The 17,785-nt window shown below is 40.5% G+C and overlaps 1 protein-coding gene across 1 annotated transcript in view; it reads left to right on the top strand.

Moving 5' to 3' along the window:
- Positions 1-17,170, top strand: part of LOC126251693 (DDB1- and CUL4-associated factor 10) — a 70,412-nt gene extending 53,242 nt beyond the window's left edge. Inside the window, exon 6 of the mRNA XM_049952280.1 lies at positions 14,994-17,170. Coding sequence (XP_049808237.1) covers positions 14,994-16,256 — 1,263 coding nt within the window. The 3' untranslated portion in view covers positions 16,257-17,170. The remainder of the gene's footprint in view (positions 1-14,993) is intronic.
- Positions 17,171-17,785: the final 615 nt, after the last annotated feature.

Here is a 17,785-nt window from a genome sequence, read left to right as displayed (position 1 = left end):
ATTGAAGTAATCTTGAGTGGCAAGGTGTACATTTTGTCTGACATGCCCAAAAAAGTTCCAAGGATAATAGAATAGAGACAGGTACCTTTAACTTTGCCTTTGAAGAGAGTGTCTGCTGAAAAAAATTAGTCATGACATACAGCTGTGATGTGAAACTTTATGCCCATTGCCCACGAGATGCTTGTGACGCTTGCACTTTGGTTATATGTTGTCCTGTTGCACAGCAGACCCAAAATGTGATAACTGTTGATGATCACTCCGTGGAGGCAGTCCTTGTGAACAACCACCTCTGTGTGTCAGTTGTACAAACACCATTCTCCATTTCGCTGGTTTGCCCAGTCTTCATGAAAGAAAAGAATATACAGGAAAATAAACCTATTGACAGTCTGTCATGTATTGAGGCATGTAATAAAATGCGAATGCCTGCATCCTGTTGAAATGATGTCCAATTATGTGAAAGTCAAGGCCATCACTGCCACTACCTTGATTTCTTTGAAATTGGTTCTCCCACCCCACCTTATTTCTTGCAGTTCCTGGCACCGTATTCGGGAACCACTTCTAATGTTTGACCAGGGGAGCAGTTTCCTCCTTCGGCGTCTACCAATGACAAGGCTTCTTCTTGGGAACCCTCTTGCTGGAAACCACAGATAAGATGCCCAATGCCAGCCAGTGGCTGAAGAAACTGTGCCTTGTAGGTCCCAAGGTTGCTGCTCTTCAGCTGTCCACATGCTCATTGCAGGTAGGCCCTCACAAGGATCCCAGCCACGAAAGGGTGTGAAGGAGAAGAAGAGGAATTGGGATGAGGCTAATCCAATGACTCTGCAGGCACCACATTCCTCCATGCCATGAGAATCTGAACCAATGCTCGTGACAGGCAGTGAGCGATCCTGGGGTGTTACCTGTCCTCCTGGCCCCTTCACTCCTAACCTGGACACAAGTAATGTGCTCATTCAGAGGAACTGTAATTGTTATTACCACATGTGCCAGAACTACAACACCTAGGGCATGGATGTGTGTGATGTCTTTAGGTTAGTTAGGTTTAAGTAGTTCTAAGTCTAGAGGGCTGATGACCTCAGATGTTAAGTCCCATAGTGCTTAGAGCCAAGCCAGAACTACAACACTTCATTTCCTCTTCTTCTTCATTATGCATTACTCTGCAAGAAATGCATTTGTGGTGGCCATTCCCCAACGCTGTATGGTTATCATGCATTCTGCTGAAACTGTGCTGCCCTGAGAGGGCATCTGGAGGTGTCTGTACATTGGTTCGCCAAAATGCCTTCAGTGAGTGGATTCCTCTTCATACCACATTGTAAGCAATAGTGGTACAAGTGCAAACCAACTCAGCAGTCATCATCTGCAACATTTACATACCTCCAGGCCTTCACTTGGTGGGCTTCTTACTGACCATGATCTGTGTTTTCTCAGTGATGGTACTCCTACCCACTTCAGTGCTGCCTATGGCGTCTTTTCACCTATTGGGCTAACAATCTTTTACCTCCTGTCTTGTGGCTTCACTGACTGATCACTATGGTCACTACATGATGATCTTTGTGACAGTGACCACTTTCCAGTGATTCTGTCACTTCCTTGCCATTGCCAGATGGACTGACCAGATTGCACTGACAAAGTTGTGCAAGACATTTCCGATGCAATCACCCACGCCGCCGCTGTAACTACTGTTCCCCTTTCTGCAGGTCCTCTCTACCTCTGGCTGTTGTCGTGTTGGACCGCAGACATTGCAGTAGCTCTTAGGATAACTGAACAGCGCTGCATCATTTTAAGTGACATCCTTGGCAGGCCAACTGTATCACTTTTAAGCGACTACATGTTAAGTCTTGCTATTTAATTAAACAAAGTAAAAAGAAATTCTGGGAGTGCTGAGTCTCCTCCCAGAGGATATATGCCTCTTCCTCCCAGGTTTGGAGCAAGGTCCTTATTCTTCTGGACTGCAAATGATCAACAGCTGTTCCAGGTCTTGAGCTTCAGGTTAGTCTTTGTACCGATGCATCGGTTCTTAATTAAAACCTTGTGATGCACATTGGCAGCATCAGCATCCTCTTCTTATCCAGCTACCTTTCTACTGCAGAAATGACAAGTTGACGAAATCTGCATTTGTTTCACTCTCCACCCAGGTGAATCATATTTTGAACCTTTCACGGACTGGGAACTGCTTCAGTATATTGCCGTGGTCCCAGCCCCTGATTCAGTTCGTAGTCAGGTGTCCCAACACCTGAATATTATTTATAGGTTATATATACTCTGGGACTCAGTAGCACATCTTTTTCTTATTGCACTGGGGATTTGCATTCCATAGTTCACTCAAAAATTGCTTCTTTTTTCCAACAGCTTTATTAATGGCTTTGTTACTTTACTGCAGTGTTTTACAAAATGATGATGATAATTCGCAGGAACCAGAAAACTCTGTAATTCTGTCACATTAGTGGGGGCAGGAAAATTGTCTACTACTTTTGTTAGTTATAGGTCAGGTTTTACACCGTACGAGCTAATAATTTGGCCCATATTGAACCTGTGATTTTGCAAAAGAACATTTTTCCGATTCAGGCTGAAATGTGTGTCTTGTAATCTTGACAACAGACTTTCTAACTCTGTAGTATGTTTCTCAATCATTTGGGAAAATACAAGAATGTCATCCAGACAGAGCAAACACACAGTTGGTTGTAAAGCTTCCAATAATAAGCTTGCAAGTCACTGGAATGTGGTGGGTGCATTTCGTAAGCCAAAACGCATCCTTAAAAACTCATATAGCATGGAAGATACTTACAGCCTGTCTTGGGATGTAGTCAGCCCTGCCTGATCTCATATCTGAAGTGATAAAGACTTTTTAATTCCCTAGTTTATCCAAAGTTTTGCTGATACGAGGCAATGGGTAGGTATCAGGCATGGTGACTGTTTACTGCAGTCATATCCTCACGTAGATGGTAAGTCTTTTCTCCATTAACAGATTTTTTAGGGACTGGAGGAATGTTGTATAATTCCAACTTCAAGCTATTGCTGAAAACACTCTTCAACTACTGACTGCAAGAGATATGGATCTGTAAGGTTTTTGTGCTGTTGGTGTGGTATCCATGGTTGCAATTTGGAGGTAGTTGGCAAATGTTGCCTCTCCTCAGAGAACAACACAAATTCCTCTAAGACTGGATACAAAAAACCTCGCTTAAACTTGGATAAGTGTAGTTACTTTCCCTACAAGCGACTTTTAAGCATTGCAGTAATTTTATAAATTTCTGTTATAGGCAAGGATTTCTGCTTCTTACTCGCCTGAAACTGTTTTCTTCCCTTTGGAGGTAACTCATCAGTAGTTATCTTCTTTTTACTGACCAGTACAGTTCCACAAGGTGTTAAGGCATCTTTCTTCCCAAAATTATCTGACCCAACTTGAACATACAATTTCTCACCTATTACCTTGACTTCACAGAGACCCTGTTTCATATGTCTTGTAGCTGGTAGAGAAACTCATTCTGGATGAACTGATCAACCAGACACAGTTCTGCCAAGCTCTTGGATTCCAACTGTCATCCAGAGGACTTCCTCTCTTCTGCTACATATAGTTACTTTGATGTTGGCTTTCAACACCAAAATACCTGGCTGTATAGAAACTTGGGAGATATGTTGCTCCCATCCCTCTGAGTTTCTCAAACGTGTGCATACTACTGCCATTGAAATGATTAATTGCTTCACCGAATTCGACAGTATGTGACCATTAGTCAGTCACACTTTAAGGACTGGTGCAGAAAATCATTCCCCTGCATAACATCAAAATCCTGCTTCTGTTTTCCTACTGTCACCATCTTGAGTTTATAAGTGGTTTCATCCATTATTGGCCCAACAAAACAAATTCTTGTAGGCATATTTATTTCAGATACTCAACATTTAATACAGCAGTGGTGTGGCTTCAGTGCCTGCTTTATTGCACGTGTCAACTAAAATTCTTGCTTGTCTTCCTCGCATTGTTTCAGAAACAATCACTTATTGCCACTCCTTGTACCCCACGGATATTGATGGGGTGTATAGTTCTTAATGGGGGCAGGATGGCTACGACTAACCCCTCACCCCACCCCCTGACCATTTCCCTTATTAGCTCTCATTTCTTTGGTAACCATAGTTTGACCTGTCTACTTCTGAGGGCAATTTATGCCCACGTCCTACTTCTCTATAAATGGGGCAGCAGGGAACCTGATGTTGTAGGTGGTATGACCTGCTCTCCCACATTGTCTGCAGTTAGTTTCATTAGTGAACACACAACACAGCTCATTATGGTTTGAAGGGGTAGAAACAAATTGCCCTGCTTTTTCACATAACAGTGGGAAACAAACTGCTTCGTCTAGTACTTAATTATGAAATGCATTCCTGTTGAGGGTGCATGTCTGACAGGAATTAGTTCCGGTCCAGTTAGTAAATGTCTTGGAATTCTCCCTCAGTCCCTGTCAGAGAATGAATTGTTTATCGTGACAGTAACTGACTCCCCATTTATCCGAATACCACTCTGCTAAACACTTTGCCAAAGTTTCAGATCCCTCTCTATTCTTCAGTGCATCAACATATTCAATGTACGTGTGTGCATCCCCATGTTCTTTATTTGTGCCATGTTTAATAAAAAAACTGTTTGGGCAAGAACAAATGCAGTCAGCATTGCAGACATTTTGCAAGAAAGTAATCAATTTTCATTAGATTTTCCTGAGAACAAGGAATAAAGTTTACCATTGGGGAAACTACTCACAGCAGTAGACGATGGAACAATTATACTTGCCTTGACCACTTTAGGCCCTCACTTTCTGGTCACTTGAATCTGATTTTGATGTGGCTGCACACATTCAAATCTTGCCTCCAACTGTAAACTTTTATGCAAGAGTTTCTGTATTTGATTTGACAGAGCTTTTATGGGGTCACCACCATGCCCTTAAGCAAGGCTTTCCTGCAGGGATCATGTCAAAGACTTGGTTATAAACAGAGGGGCCTATCACTTGCACTAGAAACAATAAAATTAAAGCAACGTGATTAATAACTCATAGAAAGAGGGAAAGTTCCCGCGTCTTCAATGCAGCTACACCAACTTAGTAATTTGCAGACAGACTGGTGAGAAGTGGTGAAAAGAGAATGACCAGTATGTGCACTGTGGAGGCAGAGATGGCAGCACACCATGTAGTGGCAAAGCCAGACAGAACCCATGGCCCTCGGAGAGGAGGCATTGTGGCAGTCATGATGACCAGGTGAAGGTGCTCCCATCGCTGGTGCTCAGACCCTCATGGAAATGACTGTGCAGGAGACAGCAGCAGAAAGGTTGTTCCAGCATTGGATGTCAAGAGGACAGCGACAGGAGATGAACTGAAGAGGCATAGCTGGGCAGCATTGGGGGAGGCCTGCAGTCAGCAGAACTTTGTGTGGCTGAAGACAGTGGGATTCGTCATGGTGTGCTCATGTGCAGCACACGTTAGCGCTAGATGCCTGGCAACAATGAAATGTGCCAGATGGCACGGACAAACTCCATGCCTCGCAGTGCTGTCTTAAAAAAGCCAGATACATCCAAGGGCTAAAGTCTGTTTACTAATAAGACTATGACTCTCACCCTTTGACAACAGTCTCATAACAATATCCAGCCATAGAGGACAGTAATTACTGGATCATTTGGTGGTTGCCGTCCTGATTCTGGTGCCAGACGTACATATGGGAATGTCTAGGCTTAGGAGCAGGCATACAATGTGGGTTTTTACTTGTAAAAGAGGAAGATTTGCCCGGGCAATTGCGAGGTATATTCTGTATGAAAATGGGTACATAGGCACACCTGTGAATGACACCAAACATTTTGGGAGGCCATTACACACAAAGTAAGGAATAATTAATAAGAGGGTAGGAAATGACAAATTGTCTGTTTGAGAGGCAGTAGCAGAGAGAACAAGCCCAACTTGGTAGGCCACTCTGCTATTTGCATTACAGTCCTCATGTGATCCTCTCCCTAGGTGTCCAGTGGTAGAGGGGATGCGAAGACACTCACCAAGGCATCCATTGGTCAGCAGTCCTTACCGTGGGGACTATGCTTATCCCAGCATCATGTGCTGGAGCAGTGCACAGGGTGTGAGAGTGTTCTCTCAACAAGCAGCTAATTGAACCAAGAAACCAATTCAGAATATTAAAGAAATAATAAATTTTCCAGGTTGTGTCCAAATGGATCACCTGCATATCTTCCACTCTTCCTTCCTTCCTTCCTTCCTTCAGTATCACCTTATTTAGTTAGACCAAATACCATTACCATTATGTACTCTTGTTGGTGCTCATTTTATAAGATACTATACAATGTGCTCAACACCTCTTCCAAATCCTTTGCAGTCGTAACAGAATTACATATTCATCAGGAAATCTCATAATTTTTATTTCTTCTCCATGGACTATAATTACCTTTCCAAATTTCTTCTTGGTTTCCTTCACAGCGTACTCGGCATACATATTGAATAACATTGGGTATAGGCTATAACTAAGTCTCATTATGGCTTTCCTTCTGTGTCCTTCAATTCTTATAACTGCAGCCTGGTTTCTGTACACAATGTATATAACCTTTCACTCCCTGTATTTTATCCCTGCTACCTTCAAAAGTACAAAGAGTGTAATCCAGTCAACATTGTCAAAAGCTTTTTCTAAATATACAAATGCTTATAAATGTAGATTTGCCTGTCTTCAGGATAATTCGTCGGGTCAAACGTGTTCCACATTTCTGTGGAACCTGAACTGATGTTCCCCAATGTCAGCTTCTAACAGTGTTTCCATTCTCCTATAAATAATTTGTGCCATTGTGTTGCAACCATATCTTATTAATCTGTTGGTTCAGTAGTATTCACGCCTGTCAGCACTGCCTTATTTGGAGTTGGAATTATTAAATTCTCCTCATAGTCTGTAGGTATTTCTCCTGAATTATATATCTCTCCCACTGTGTATAGTAGTTTTGCCATGGCTGGCTCTCCCAAGGATCTCAATAATTGTGAGAGAATGTTGTATTTTCCAGTGACCTTTTTTCTACTTAGGATTTCAGTGCTCTGTCAAATTCTACTCGCTGTATGAAATCTCTCATCTCATCTTCACCTACTTCCTCTTCTTTCTGTATAGTGTAGTTCATTACCCTTATATGGATTATCTATATATTCTTAACACCTTTTAGCTTTCCCTTCTTTGCGTAGTACTGGATTTCTGTCAGAGCTCCTTGTTTTCATACAGTTGCTTCTTTTTTTCTTCAAAGGGAAGATGAAAGTTCAAACCCTGTCCAGTCATCCAGATTCAGACTTTCCATGAGCGCTCTAAATTGCTCCAGGCAGCTGTCAGAATGATTTATTTCAAAAAGGGCATGTCTGATTTTCTTCACCATACTTCCATAATTTGAGCTTGTGCTTCATTTCTAATGACCACACTGTCTTCGGTATGTTAAACAACTTCCTTCCTCCTTGCTTTTCTCCAAAGATTTCTTTAATTTTTCTGTAGGTGGCATCTACTCTAATGAGCCAAAACATTATGACCACTTGCTTAATAACTTGTTCATCAATTTTTGGAATTAAATAAATCACTGATTTGGCTTATTGGGATCTGACAGTTTGTTGGTAGGTTTGTGGATTAGTTGTCTACGCACAGGTCATATAATTCACGTAAGTAATAGGCCACTGATTTTTGTATGCAGTGATGGTGCCCATTAGGGACCCAGATGGTTTCCGCATGATTTACGTCAGACAAATTACGTAACTGAGACATCAACGCGAGTTCACTATAATGCTCCTTAAACAACTGTAACACCATTCTGGCTCTGAGACAGCACAATTATACTGCTGAAAGATGACTTTGTCGTCAGGGAAGACATCAAGCATAAAGGAATGCAGGTGGTTCGCAGCTGTCAACATGTCTTCGATTACTACCACAGGTCCCATGCAAGCATAGGAGAATGTCTCCTATAGCTTAATACTGCTCCCACCAGTGCATGACTATGGTGCACTGCATGTTTCAAGTCACTGTTCACCTCGAAGTCAGCGTTTGTGGAAACAGTCATCAACCTAGTGTTCCAAAAATGTGATTTATCCAAAGCGCCAACACATTACCATTGATCAATGATCGAATCGTGATGGTCCCATGCCCACTGCAGTCATAATAGACGATGTCATTGGGTCAACATGTGAACATGTAGGGGTGGTTTGCAGCAGAGCTCCCATGTTCAACAATACACGATGAATTGTGTTCTCCAAAACACTGGGTGTGCACTGGCATTGTGCTGTTTTGGCAGAGATGCCACAGATCACCATCTGTCTTGCTTTATAGAGCAGACAAGGCTCCAAACCCCACATTCTGTGAAGAGTCATGGACATCCAACTATTTAGTGTATGGTTGTAGTTTCACTGTCCTACATCTTTCTGTAGATGCTCACGACAGTAGAACGTGAACATATGACTAGCTTCAGTGTTTTGGAGATACTTGTTCACAAGCTCTGTGTAATGATAATCTGCCCTTTGTCAGAGTCACTTATCTCAATGGATTTTCCCATTTTCAAGCCCTATCTTTGCTAGAGTGATCCCCCATCTGTGTCTGCTCTGCTTACATACTTGCATCACATGCCTGCAATGCCACCTGTCAGCGTCAAACATTGCAGTGGGCAGTGTTAATAAAGTTGTGGATGATCAGTGTGTCTTTCTTCTAGTTATGCATGCTTCTATAGCCTTGCACTTGTCCTGTGCACAAACTGACCTCTTGCTTATGTCCCATCAATATTCCATGGGATTCATGTTGGGTTATCTGGGTGGCCAAATTATTTGCTCAAATTGTCCAGAAAGTTCTTCAAACCAATCACGAACAATTGTGGCCTGGTGAAATGTCAAATTGCCAACTAGCTCTGCAGGTGATGAAGAGGTTAAAATAATTTAAGATGAGTTAAAGGAAATTATTCAGATGGTTAAGGAGGTCAAAAATTTAGATGTGTTGTGTAACTGGGAATTTGGCAGTTGGAAAAGGAAGGGAAGGAAAGATAGTGGGAGAATATAGGTTGGAGGAAAGGAATAGTAGACACACCTACATGAGCTAAAACTTGCTTTAAGAATCATGAAAGAAGATTGTATATATAGAATATACATGGGTACAGTAGATATTTTCAGATTGTTTAGATAATGATAAAACAGAGATTTAGAAATCAGATTTTAAACTGGTAAGACATTTCCAGAAGCAGATGTGGACTAATATTTTGGTTATGAACTGTAAGTTAACTGCAAAAAGGTTGGAAATTGTGGATATGAAACCTTGAATGAGTAGCAGACCTAGTAGAAATTCTGAACAACAAAGGAGATATTCTGCATATTGATGAAAGGAGAAAATACAAAATGCAGCAAACAAAGCAGATGTCTAAAAAATTAGGTTGGCAGAAAGTACAAAACGATTAAGCAGGAATGTTTAGGGGACAAATGCAAGACTTTAGATTCATGTGTGACTAAGAGAAAGATAGGTACCACCTATAGGAAGATTAAAGAGACCTTTGTGCAAAAGAGAAACAGCGTTTTGAATATCAAGAGCTCAGGTGGGAAACCAGTTCTAAGCAAACGGGAGGAAGCATGGAAGGAACATATAGAAGGTCTCTATGAGGGAAATGAACTTGAAGACAGTATTGTAGATAGGTAAGAGGAAGTGGATGAAGATGAAGTGAGAAATTTTATACTGCGAGAAGAATCTGACAGGCCGCTTAAAGACCGAAGTTGAAACAATTCCCATGAAATAGAGCTAGCCGTGGCAAAACCCTTTCACCCAGTGGGCAAGGCATATGAGATGGGCAAAATACCCTAAGAGTTCAGGAAGAGTGTAATAATTTCTCCAAAGAAGGCAGGTGCTGACAGGTGTGAATGTGACCAAACGATCAGTTTAATGAGTCATGGTTGCAAGGTACTGACTCAGAGCATTTACAGAAGAATAGAAAAAACGGGTAGAACCTGACCTTCGGTGTTAACAGTTTGGGTTCCAGATGAATGTAGGAACACGGTGGAATAGTGACGTGACTTACTTTAGAATGTTAAAGAAAGACAAACCTTCATTTACAGCATTTGTTGATTTAGGGAGAGGTTTTGACAGTGATGACTGATCTACAGTCTCTGAAATTTAGAATACATCAGGGGTAAAATACAGGAAACTAAAGTTTATACGGCTTCTACACAAATCAGACTGCAGATAAAAGAGTTGAGAAAGGAATGAGACAGAGTTAGATTTTATCCCCAGTATTATTCAATCCATGCATTGAGCAAGCAATGAAGGGAATCAGCAGAAGCTCTGGAGAAGGAATTAAAACTCTTGGAGAAGAGCTGTGAGGTTTGCCAATGACTTTGTAATTGTAAGACTGAACAGCATTTGAACATAATGGATGGTACTGGGTAGTTTAGTTAAACTGATGGTGTTTAGAGTGCTGCAGTGTGGGCTGTTTGTATCACAGGATGCTGAAAAAAATTAGGTATGTTCATTAAACAGTGCGTTCAGAGTATGCTGAAACAAATAATAGTTCCATTTTGTGCCATCAGGTGAAAACATGGTTCTTTAAGCAGTCAGAATGTGGTGTGGGTGCAAAAGGAGAGGAGAATCATCAAATCTATGATAATGGTAGTTCTGGCTCATTTATTAGGTACAAGTTACAACATGTGTTCAATAGTGTCTCCCATTTCAGCAACATGTTGCATCCGTAACACAGCACAGTCGACAGTTGCTCGCAGCATATCTGGTGTAATCCGAGTAATATGTCATCCTATTCTATCCTTCAGATCAGGAACAGTCTGGATACATTCTTGATAGCCACAATGTTTCAGATATCCCTACGACCAGAAGTCACATAGATTTACGTCAGAGTATCTGGAAGGCTTCACATCCTGAAATTTCCTATAGATGATGTGATCGTTACTGAAGGTTTCTTGAAGCAAATTTTCACTTGGCAGACAATGTGTGGTGTTGCCCAATCTTGCATGAAAATAGTGCTGTGGACGCAGTTATGTTCTTGCAAAGCTGGAATCACATGTTGTACAAGGAGATCACTATAATGTGCAGATGTCACAGTACACTTAACAGACCCGTGAGATGTCTTCTCGTCAAAGAAAAATGGACCGAGATTGAAGGAGCTTCTGAAACCACAGAACAATCACATAATTGGAGTGCAGAGGATGTTCCTGCATGGCATTTGGTGGAATATAAACCCATTTTCGACAGTTCTGTACATTCATGGCACTGTGCAGAGAAAAATGTTCCCCCACCCCATGTCATCCATTTCCATGCACGCCAAAAAATGAAGGGCAAAGTCACGGGATTGTAGCATTTCTTTGGAGTTCATGTGGTGCACATTCTTAATCTTGTAGGGATACCAGTGTAAAATTCACTGCAAAGTCTTTTGAACTGTTGAAAACCAATTCCCTTGACACAGATCGAGCACTGGCTGCAGAATTTGAGCCATGTGCTGCACAGTCAGCTGTAGCTACAGAAACTGTATCAACAACTAACATGGGAATGGGCCACCTGCCTCTCCCTGCTACATCACCTACTTCATCAGTTTCTTCAAATTAATTGTTGATCATATTCTTTAGCTCATTTGTTGACGTGGGGTTTCTTCGCAGGTGTTTCTGTTGGCGATATTCCTGCAGTGCTGCACTGCTATTGCTGCTGTTAAGAGAAAACTACTTTACCAGCAGTGCATAGACTTTCTTCTCAATAGCCAATGTGTTTTGTGTGGAAAACTTCACCTTCTCAACCCTTTACACCAACAATCACTTCACAGAAGAAATCAGCACTTGTCACCAAGTGACAAACGGCGTACTGATGTAAAAAACAGGAAACATTTCACATTATGACTGCTTACAGCACTATATTTTCACCTTGTGCAGAAAATGGAACTATTTTTTTTTCCAGTATACTCCATGAGTGCACTGATTGATGAACATATGTACAATGTTTTTATGTCCTGCGATGTATACAGCCAACATTGCAGCACTAGGAACACTGTCAGTTTAATTATAACCATCTGGTATCTTGAAAAGAAGGTATAAGATGTGTGGTAACAAAAGTAAACCAAGGATAATAGAATATAGTTGAATTAAACCAGACGACTGAGGGAATTAGATTGGGAAATGAGATATTAAAAGTAGTACATGAGTTTTGCTAATATCAGACAGTAAAATAACTGATGATGGGCAGAGTAGAGAGGATATGAAATCAGACTGGTGATAGCAAGGAAAACGTTTCTAAAAATGCACTTATTAGCATTGAATATAAATTTAGCTCTTAGGGAGGCTTTTCTCAGGGTATTTGTCTGGAATGTAGCCTTGTATAGATACCAATGTGGATGATAAACAGCTAAGACGAGATGAGAATAGAAGCTTTTGAAGTATGATTCTGTAGGAGAATGCTAAAGATTAGATGGATAGATCAGATAACTAATGAGGGAGTATTGAATAGAATTGAGGAGAAAATAAATTTGTAGCACAACTTGCCTAAAAAAATGGATCAGTGGCTAGGAACCCGTCTGAGACATCAAGGAATAGTTAAGTTGGTAATGGAGGGAAGTGTGTGTGTGTGTGTGTGTGTGTGTGTGTGTGTGTGTGTGTGTGTGTGTTTTGGGGGATGTACAATATATGAAAAAGAAAGAATATGTGGTAAAAGAGATTTATTTCATGGTATTGAAGATGTAGTAATGTTCATAGCATCTTATGGGATGCGTTTTAGAGCCTTTCTTGCTTTGAATGGTCATTCCTGTCATATTGACCTTTCCTCCTGGGACACACTGTAGAGCTTATAATTATAATATAGGATTATAATAAAGGGATCTTGTATAATCTCAGTGGTTGGCACTGAAATTTTACTTCTGTCATGCAAATTACACTTTTTGGGGGTAGTTATTGTTGTCACAGGTACAGATTCTGAAAAATGAATGCAGTTTCATCACTAACAGATACCACTGAGAGTAAACAACAGTTGATGATCTTGTAACAAAATTGTAGACATAATTTTAGACATAATTTTAGATAACATTATTGGGAACAGTGATTTGTAAGTAAAATAAAATTAATACGAAACAGTCAGTTTTTACCTGTTTTAAAATTGTAGACACTGGACATTGCGTCACATGTGCAGTTACTGAAGATGATCTTGCATGTGTTTGTCCACTGTGAGATGTATAGTGATTCATCACAGGCTAAGAATATGGCTTTGAAAGGCCTCAAAAATCACTTTTGTATAATTCTTCACTTACTCTTACATCCTCCTCTAAATTGAATTAGTATACCCATATAAGATGACTCACAAGGCCCTGCAAATCATATCAGTCATACACAGGGTATATGACACTATTTAATCACAAATTCTGCATCTAGGGAGCATCAGTGGTACACAGCCATTATAGCTCAACAGGGGTGACAAAAGTTGTGGGGTATCTCCTAATATTGTGTTGAACCTCCTTTTGCCCTGAGAAGTGCAGCAACTTGACATGGCATATACTCAGCTAGTTGTTGGAAGTCCCCTGCAGAAATATTGAGCCATGCTTCCTTTATAGCCACCCATAAGTGTGAAAAGTATTGCTGGTGCAGAATTTTGTGCATGAACTGACCTCTCGATTATGTCCCTGGATGTTTGATGGGATTCATATCGGGCAAAGTGGGTGGCCAACTCATTCGCTCGAATTGCCCAGAAAGTTCTTCAAACCAATTGGAACAATTGTGGTCTGATGACGTGGTGTATTGCCATCCATAAAATTTACATTGTTGCTTTGGCACACAAAGTCCATGAATGGCTGCAAACGGTGTCCCAAGTAGCTGAACGTAACCATTTCCAGTCAGTGATTGGTTCAGTTGTCCCAGAGGAGCCAGTCCATGCCATGTAAACAAAGCCCATACCGCTATGAAGCCACTACCAGATTTCACAGTGCCTTGTTGACAACCTGATTCTATGGCTTTGGGGGTCTGCACCATAGTTGAACCCTACCATCGGCTCTTACCAGCTGAAATCGGGACTTACCTTTGCAAAGGCTCTCATGTCTGTTGTCTGCTGCCATAGGCAATGAACACCAAATTTCACCACACTATCCTAATGGATTCGTTCATTGTACATCCCACATTGATTTATGTGGTTATTTCACACAGTGTTGCTTGTCTATTATCACAGACAATTCTACACGGATACTGCTGGTCTCGGTCGTTACGTGAAGACCATTGGCCATTGCGTTGTCTATGGTGAGAGGTAATGCCTGAAATTTGGTATTCTTGACACACTCTTGACATTGTCGATCTCTGAATGTTGAATTACTTCATGATTTCCAAAATGGAATTCTGCTGTTTCTTAACTCCACATATCATCCCACGGGAAAGTCTGGTAATTTCTGTCATGTGTCCATAATCATGTCAGAAACCTTTTTAAATGAATAATCACCTAAGTGCAAATAACAGTTCTGCCAATGCGGCGCCCTTTTGTGCCATGTGTATGCGGTACAACTGCCATCTGCATATGTGCGTATTGCTGTCTCATGATGTGTCATCTCGGTGCATTTCCCAACAGTCTCGTGTGTGCAACTTCTGTAGTAGTGCACTGACATATAAAGCAAAAAGGAAGGACATTTCAAAGCCTGAGTTTTAAAATTGCTTTTACTTTGATACAGACAAGAAATAAATGTTACTTTGGTAATGTTTATATCCGAACAGTTAATTCTCAAGATTAGTATTAACTCTTAATCCAAAATCTTTTACCTCTAAGAAGAATGGCAAATCTTCTTGGGAAATTCCTTTAAAACAGTTTAAAAACGCTTCTTGATTCTTATGTGAAGCAGGACTCATAAAATTTTCATTTATTTTTTTTAAATATGAGAACTGATTACAGTCCCTTGCGGATTTGTTTAGTATTCTGTAATTTAAAACCAAAAGATGCTATTCACAAGCTGAAATTTCTTTCATTTTAATGTTTTTTTTTGTGTTCTTGTTTTAATTTACAGTTCTGACCATCTTTCCTTTTTTCAGTGGACTTGTGTTCATGACATTCAGGATTTAGATTATCCTGACACGGAGAGTGAAGTAGATTTTCAAGAAGCTGAGGAAGAGGAATCATCCTTGTTGAGACCTGGGCACAGTCAAAATAGTGGAGGCAATAACGACACAGGGCAGAGTAGTTTCGCGCCATCAACTCGTGCAGGTGCAGGTGCAGGTGCAGGTGCTAGTGCTTCTAGTGGTTCATCTCAGACTGCATCATCTACAGAAAATGAGTCATTCGAAACACGTTTAAGACGTGATGCAGATGATTTGCTTGCACGCGCATCAGAATTGAGTGTTAGTCGTGGTTTCTCAGCTGCTAGTGTGGAGCTTCATGTTTCTTCAGCAGATGTGTGGGAAGCTCTGGTTGCCATAAGGGAGGCAAGAATACGCCGTGAGCGAGAACGTGAAAGGGAACGTATGGAGCATGAGTTTTCTTTGGACCAAGATTCTCTGCCTCGTGGCTTCCAGTTCCGGCTGTCTTCTGCAGCTAGTGCAGCTAGACGAATAATATCTGAGGAAGTTGCAAATGATGCAAGCATGAGTGATGTGCCTCATGGCCCTGAAGGAAGAGCAGCAAGGTTTCGAATATTAGTCCACAGGACTTTTGATGACGAACCTGCGCCTGGATCATCACCTCGCAGAAATTCCAATCAAGCAGATAATGGTGATGCACCTGATGCACAAGTGTCCTCCTCATCTAGAAGTAGGCCTGCTGTTTCAGGGAACACTGTAAACAGTCCAGCAGTCCTGATACGTCCACATGGAAGCAATGGCTCTGGTGCAATACTTATAGTAAATCATCGCGACGTGTCTCGCTCTTCTGGTAATTCATCTTCATCTGAGACGAGGCGTGTAGGACCTACAAGAGTGTATAGAGTAAATACAGGGACAATAAAGCCAGATCATCCAGGCAAACTCAATCGTCAGATACATCAGAATATGCAGCGACTTACTCATTACATAGAGGAACCAAATGTAGGAAAGGGTTTTATAAAGGAGCTGTGTTTCTCTTCTGATGGCAGGCTTATTTGCTCTCCTTACGGTTATGGTGTTCGGCTATTGGCATTCTCCCCTGACTGTGCTGAATTATCCTCTTGTGTTCCTGCTGTTCCCCCTGTGCGTTTGTATGAGTTAGCCTCACATGTATGCCATACAGATATAGTTGTTAGTACAAAGTTTTCACCTCAGCACTGTTTACTTGTGTCAGGTTGTTTGACGGGAAAAATTGTGTGGCATCAACCAGTGGTGTGATTGCACTAGACTTCAAGTGAAACATGGAGTGTCTGTTGCAGAAAGCAATTAAAATGTTTATATGTGTATGGACATGTTTCGTAAATGTGGTGATATAGTTGATGTTATGATAAGCTTGGCTTGGCACTGTAATCGTAGAACTGAAATTTGATGTTTGATGTACCACAATACTTAAAAAGTGTAACTGTAAAAAGAATCTCAGTGATAACTTTTTTATCATTTGTGTTTTGAGTAATTTCCAAAATTAATGTGGGCTGCTCCAGGATTTCCTTTTTATCTTTTAAAATTCCCATGCTACAGGAGATAAGACTTTATTTAGTTTATATATATGTATATTTTCAGCTGCATGTAAAATTCATTTGTGAAAGAGCATGGTGTCAGCATATTTAAATTCCAATTGTGTTCCAAGGCACACACCATTTTATACATTAATGTATATGTATGAAAGTAGTTACCATTTAAACCAGATTTGAGTGCTTATTACTGTGTCGGGGAATTATTCTTGTTTCTAAACAGGTTTTTATTCTTGATTAAAATTATGATGTGTGCGTATGTAAGAAATTAATGAGAATTTTAGCTCTTTCCGAGGTACACTGTTGTTACTGAAGTCATATTTTTCCTCTTCTGTAAACCTCATATCACACATTTTATTCCAAGCATCTTTAAACAGTAGTAGGCATATTTCATTAAAAAAATGTTTATTGTAATGTGAATCTCTAAGAGAGGATCATCTCAAGTTAAATCTTTTATAATTGACAAACAGTGCATGAGTATTACTGTAGACACCAGAGATTGCTATCAGCAGTTGAACAGATCATATTAAATGCACTTGATCGTGTAGATATCAATGTAACAGTATGTAATATGAAAGGCATTGCAGATAAATATTGTCAAAATAAATTTAGTGTAATATACTGGAACATGCTGTATGTTTGTGTCATTAATCAGTGAACTTGTTATAAATTATTCTCTGTGAAAGTTTACTTTGACCACATATTGAGCATAATGTGCACCTTGAGTAGTGGACGTGGTCAGAATGCATATAACTGAATGTGATTCTGATTCTGTGTGTGTAGTTAGTTTTGAGGTTGGAAATAAGAGGAAAAAAGGTGTGTGATGGTGTGAGTAAGAGTGCGATGATTGAAGGAGAGGCAACAAAATCTGGACAAATTTTAAGTTTCTTTAAACAAAATTTTATTTGTGAAATGTTATGTAATATCCTTTCACACTTTATGTGGACAACTTCAATAGAGCACAATTACTCAGTGAGTCCCCCTTTACATTCAAAAGTAATTGGCACATGCATTAAGACATTTATCATACTGGGTGACGAGATGAGCAATTGGCCTCTGATGGATCCACAACAGCACCTACCCTTGCACTTTGTCTGACTGAAACTGATGTACATTTTTCTCCTTCTTCATATTGCCAAAGATGTAAAAATTGCACAGTGAAAGATCCAGGCTGTACAGAGAATGTTGCAGCGCTTCCCAACTGAATTGCTGAAATGTAGCATTTGTTTAATTTGC

The sequence above is a fragment of the Schistocerca nitens genome, chromosome 4 (assembly GCF_023898315.1).
Source record: "Schistocerca nitens isolate TAMUIC-IGC-003100 chromosome 4, iqSchNite1.1, whole genome shotgun sequence".
In the NCBI taxonomy this organism is placed as follows: domain Eukaryota; kingdom Metazoa; phylum Arthropoda; class Insecta; order Orthoptera; family Acrididae; genus Schistocerca; species Schistocerca nitens.
Note: the sequence above shows the minus strand (reverse complement) of the source record. Positions and strands in the feature narration are given on the sequence as shown.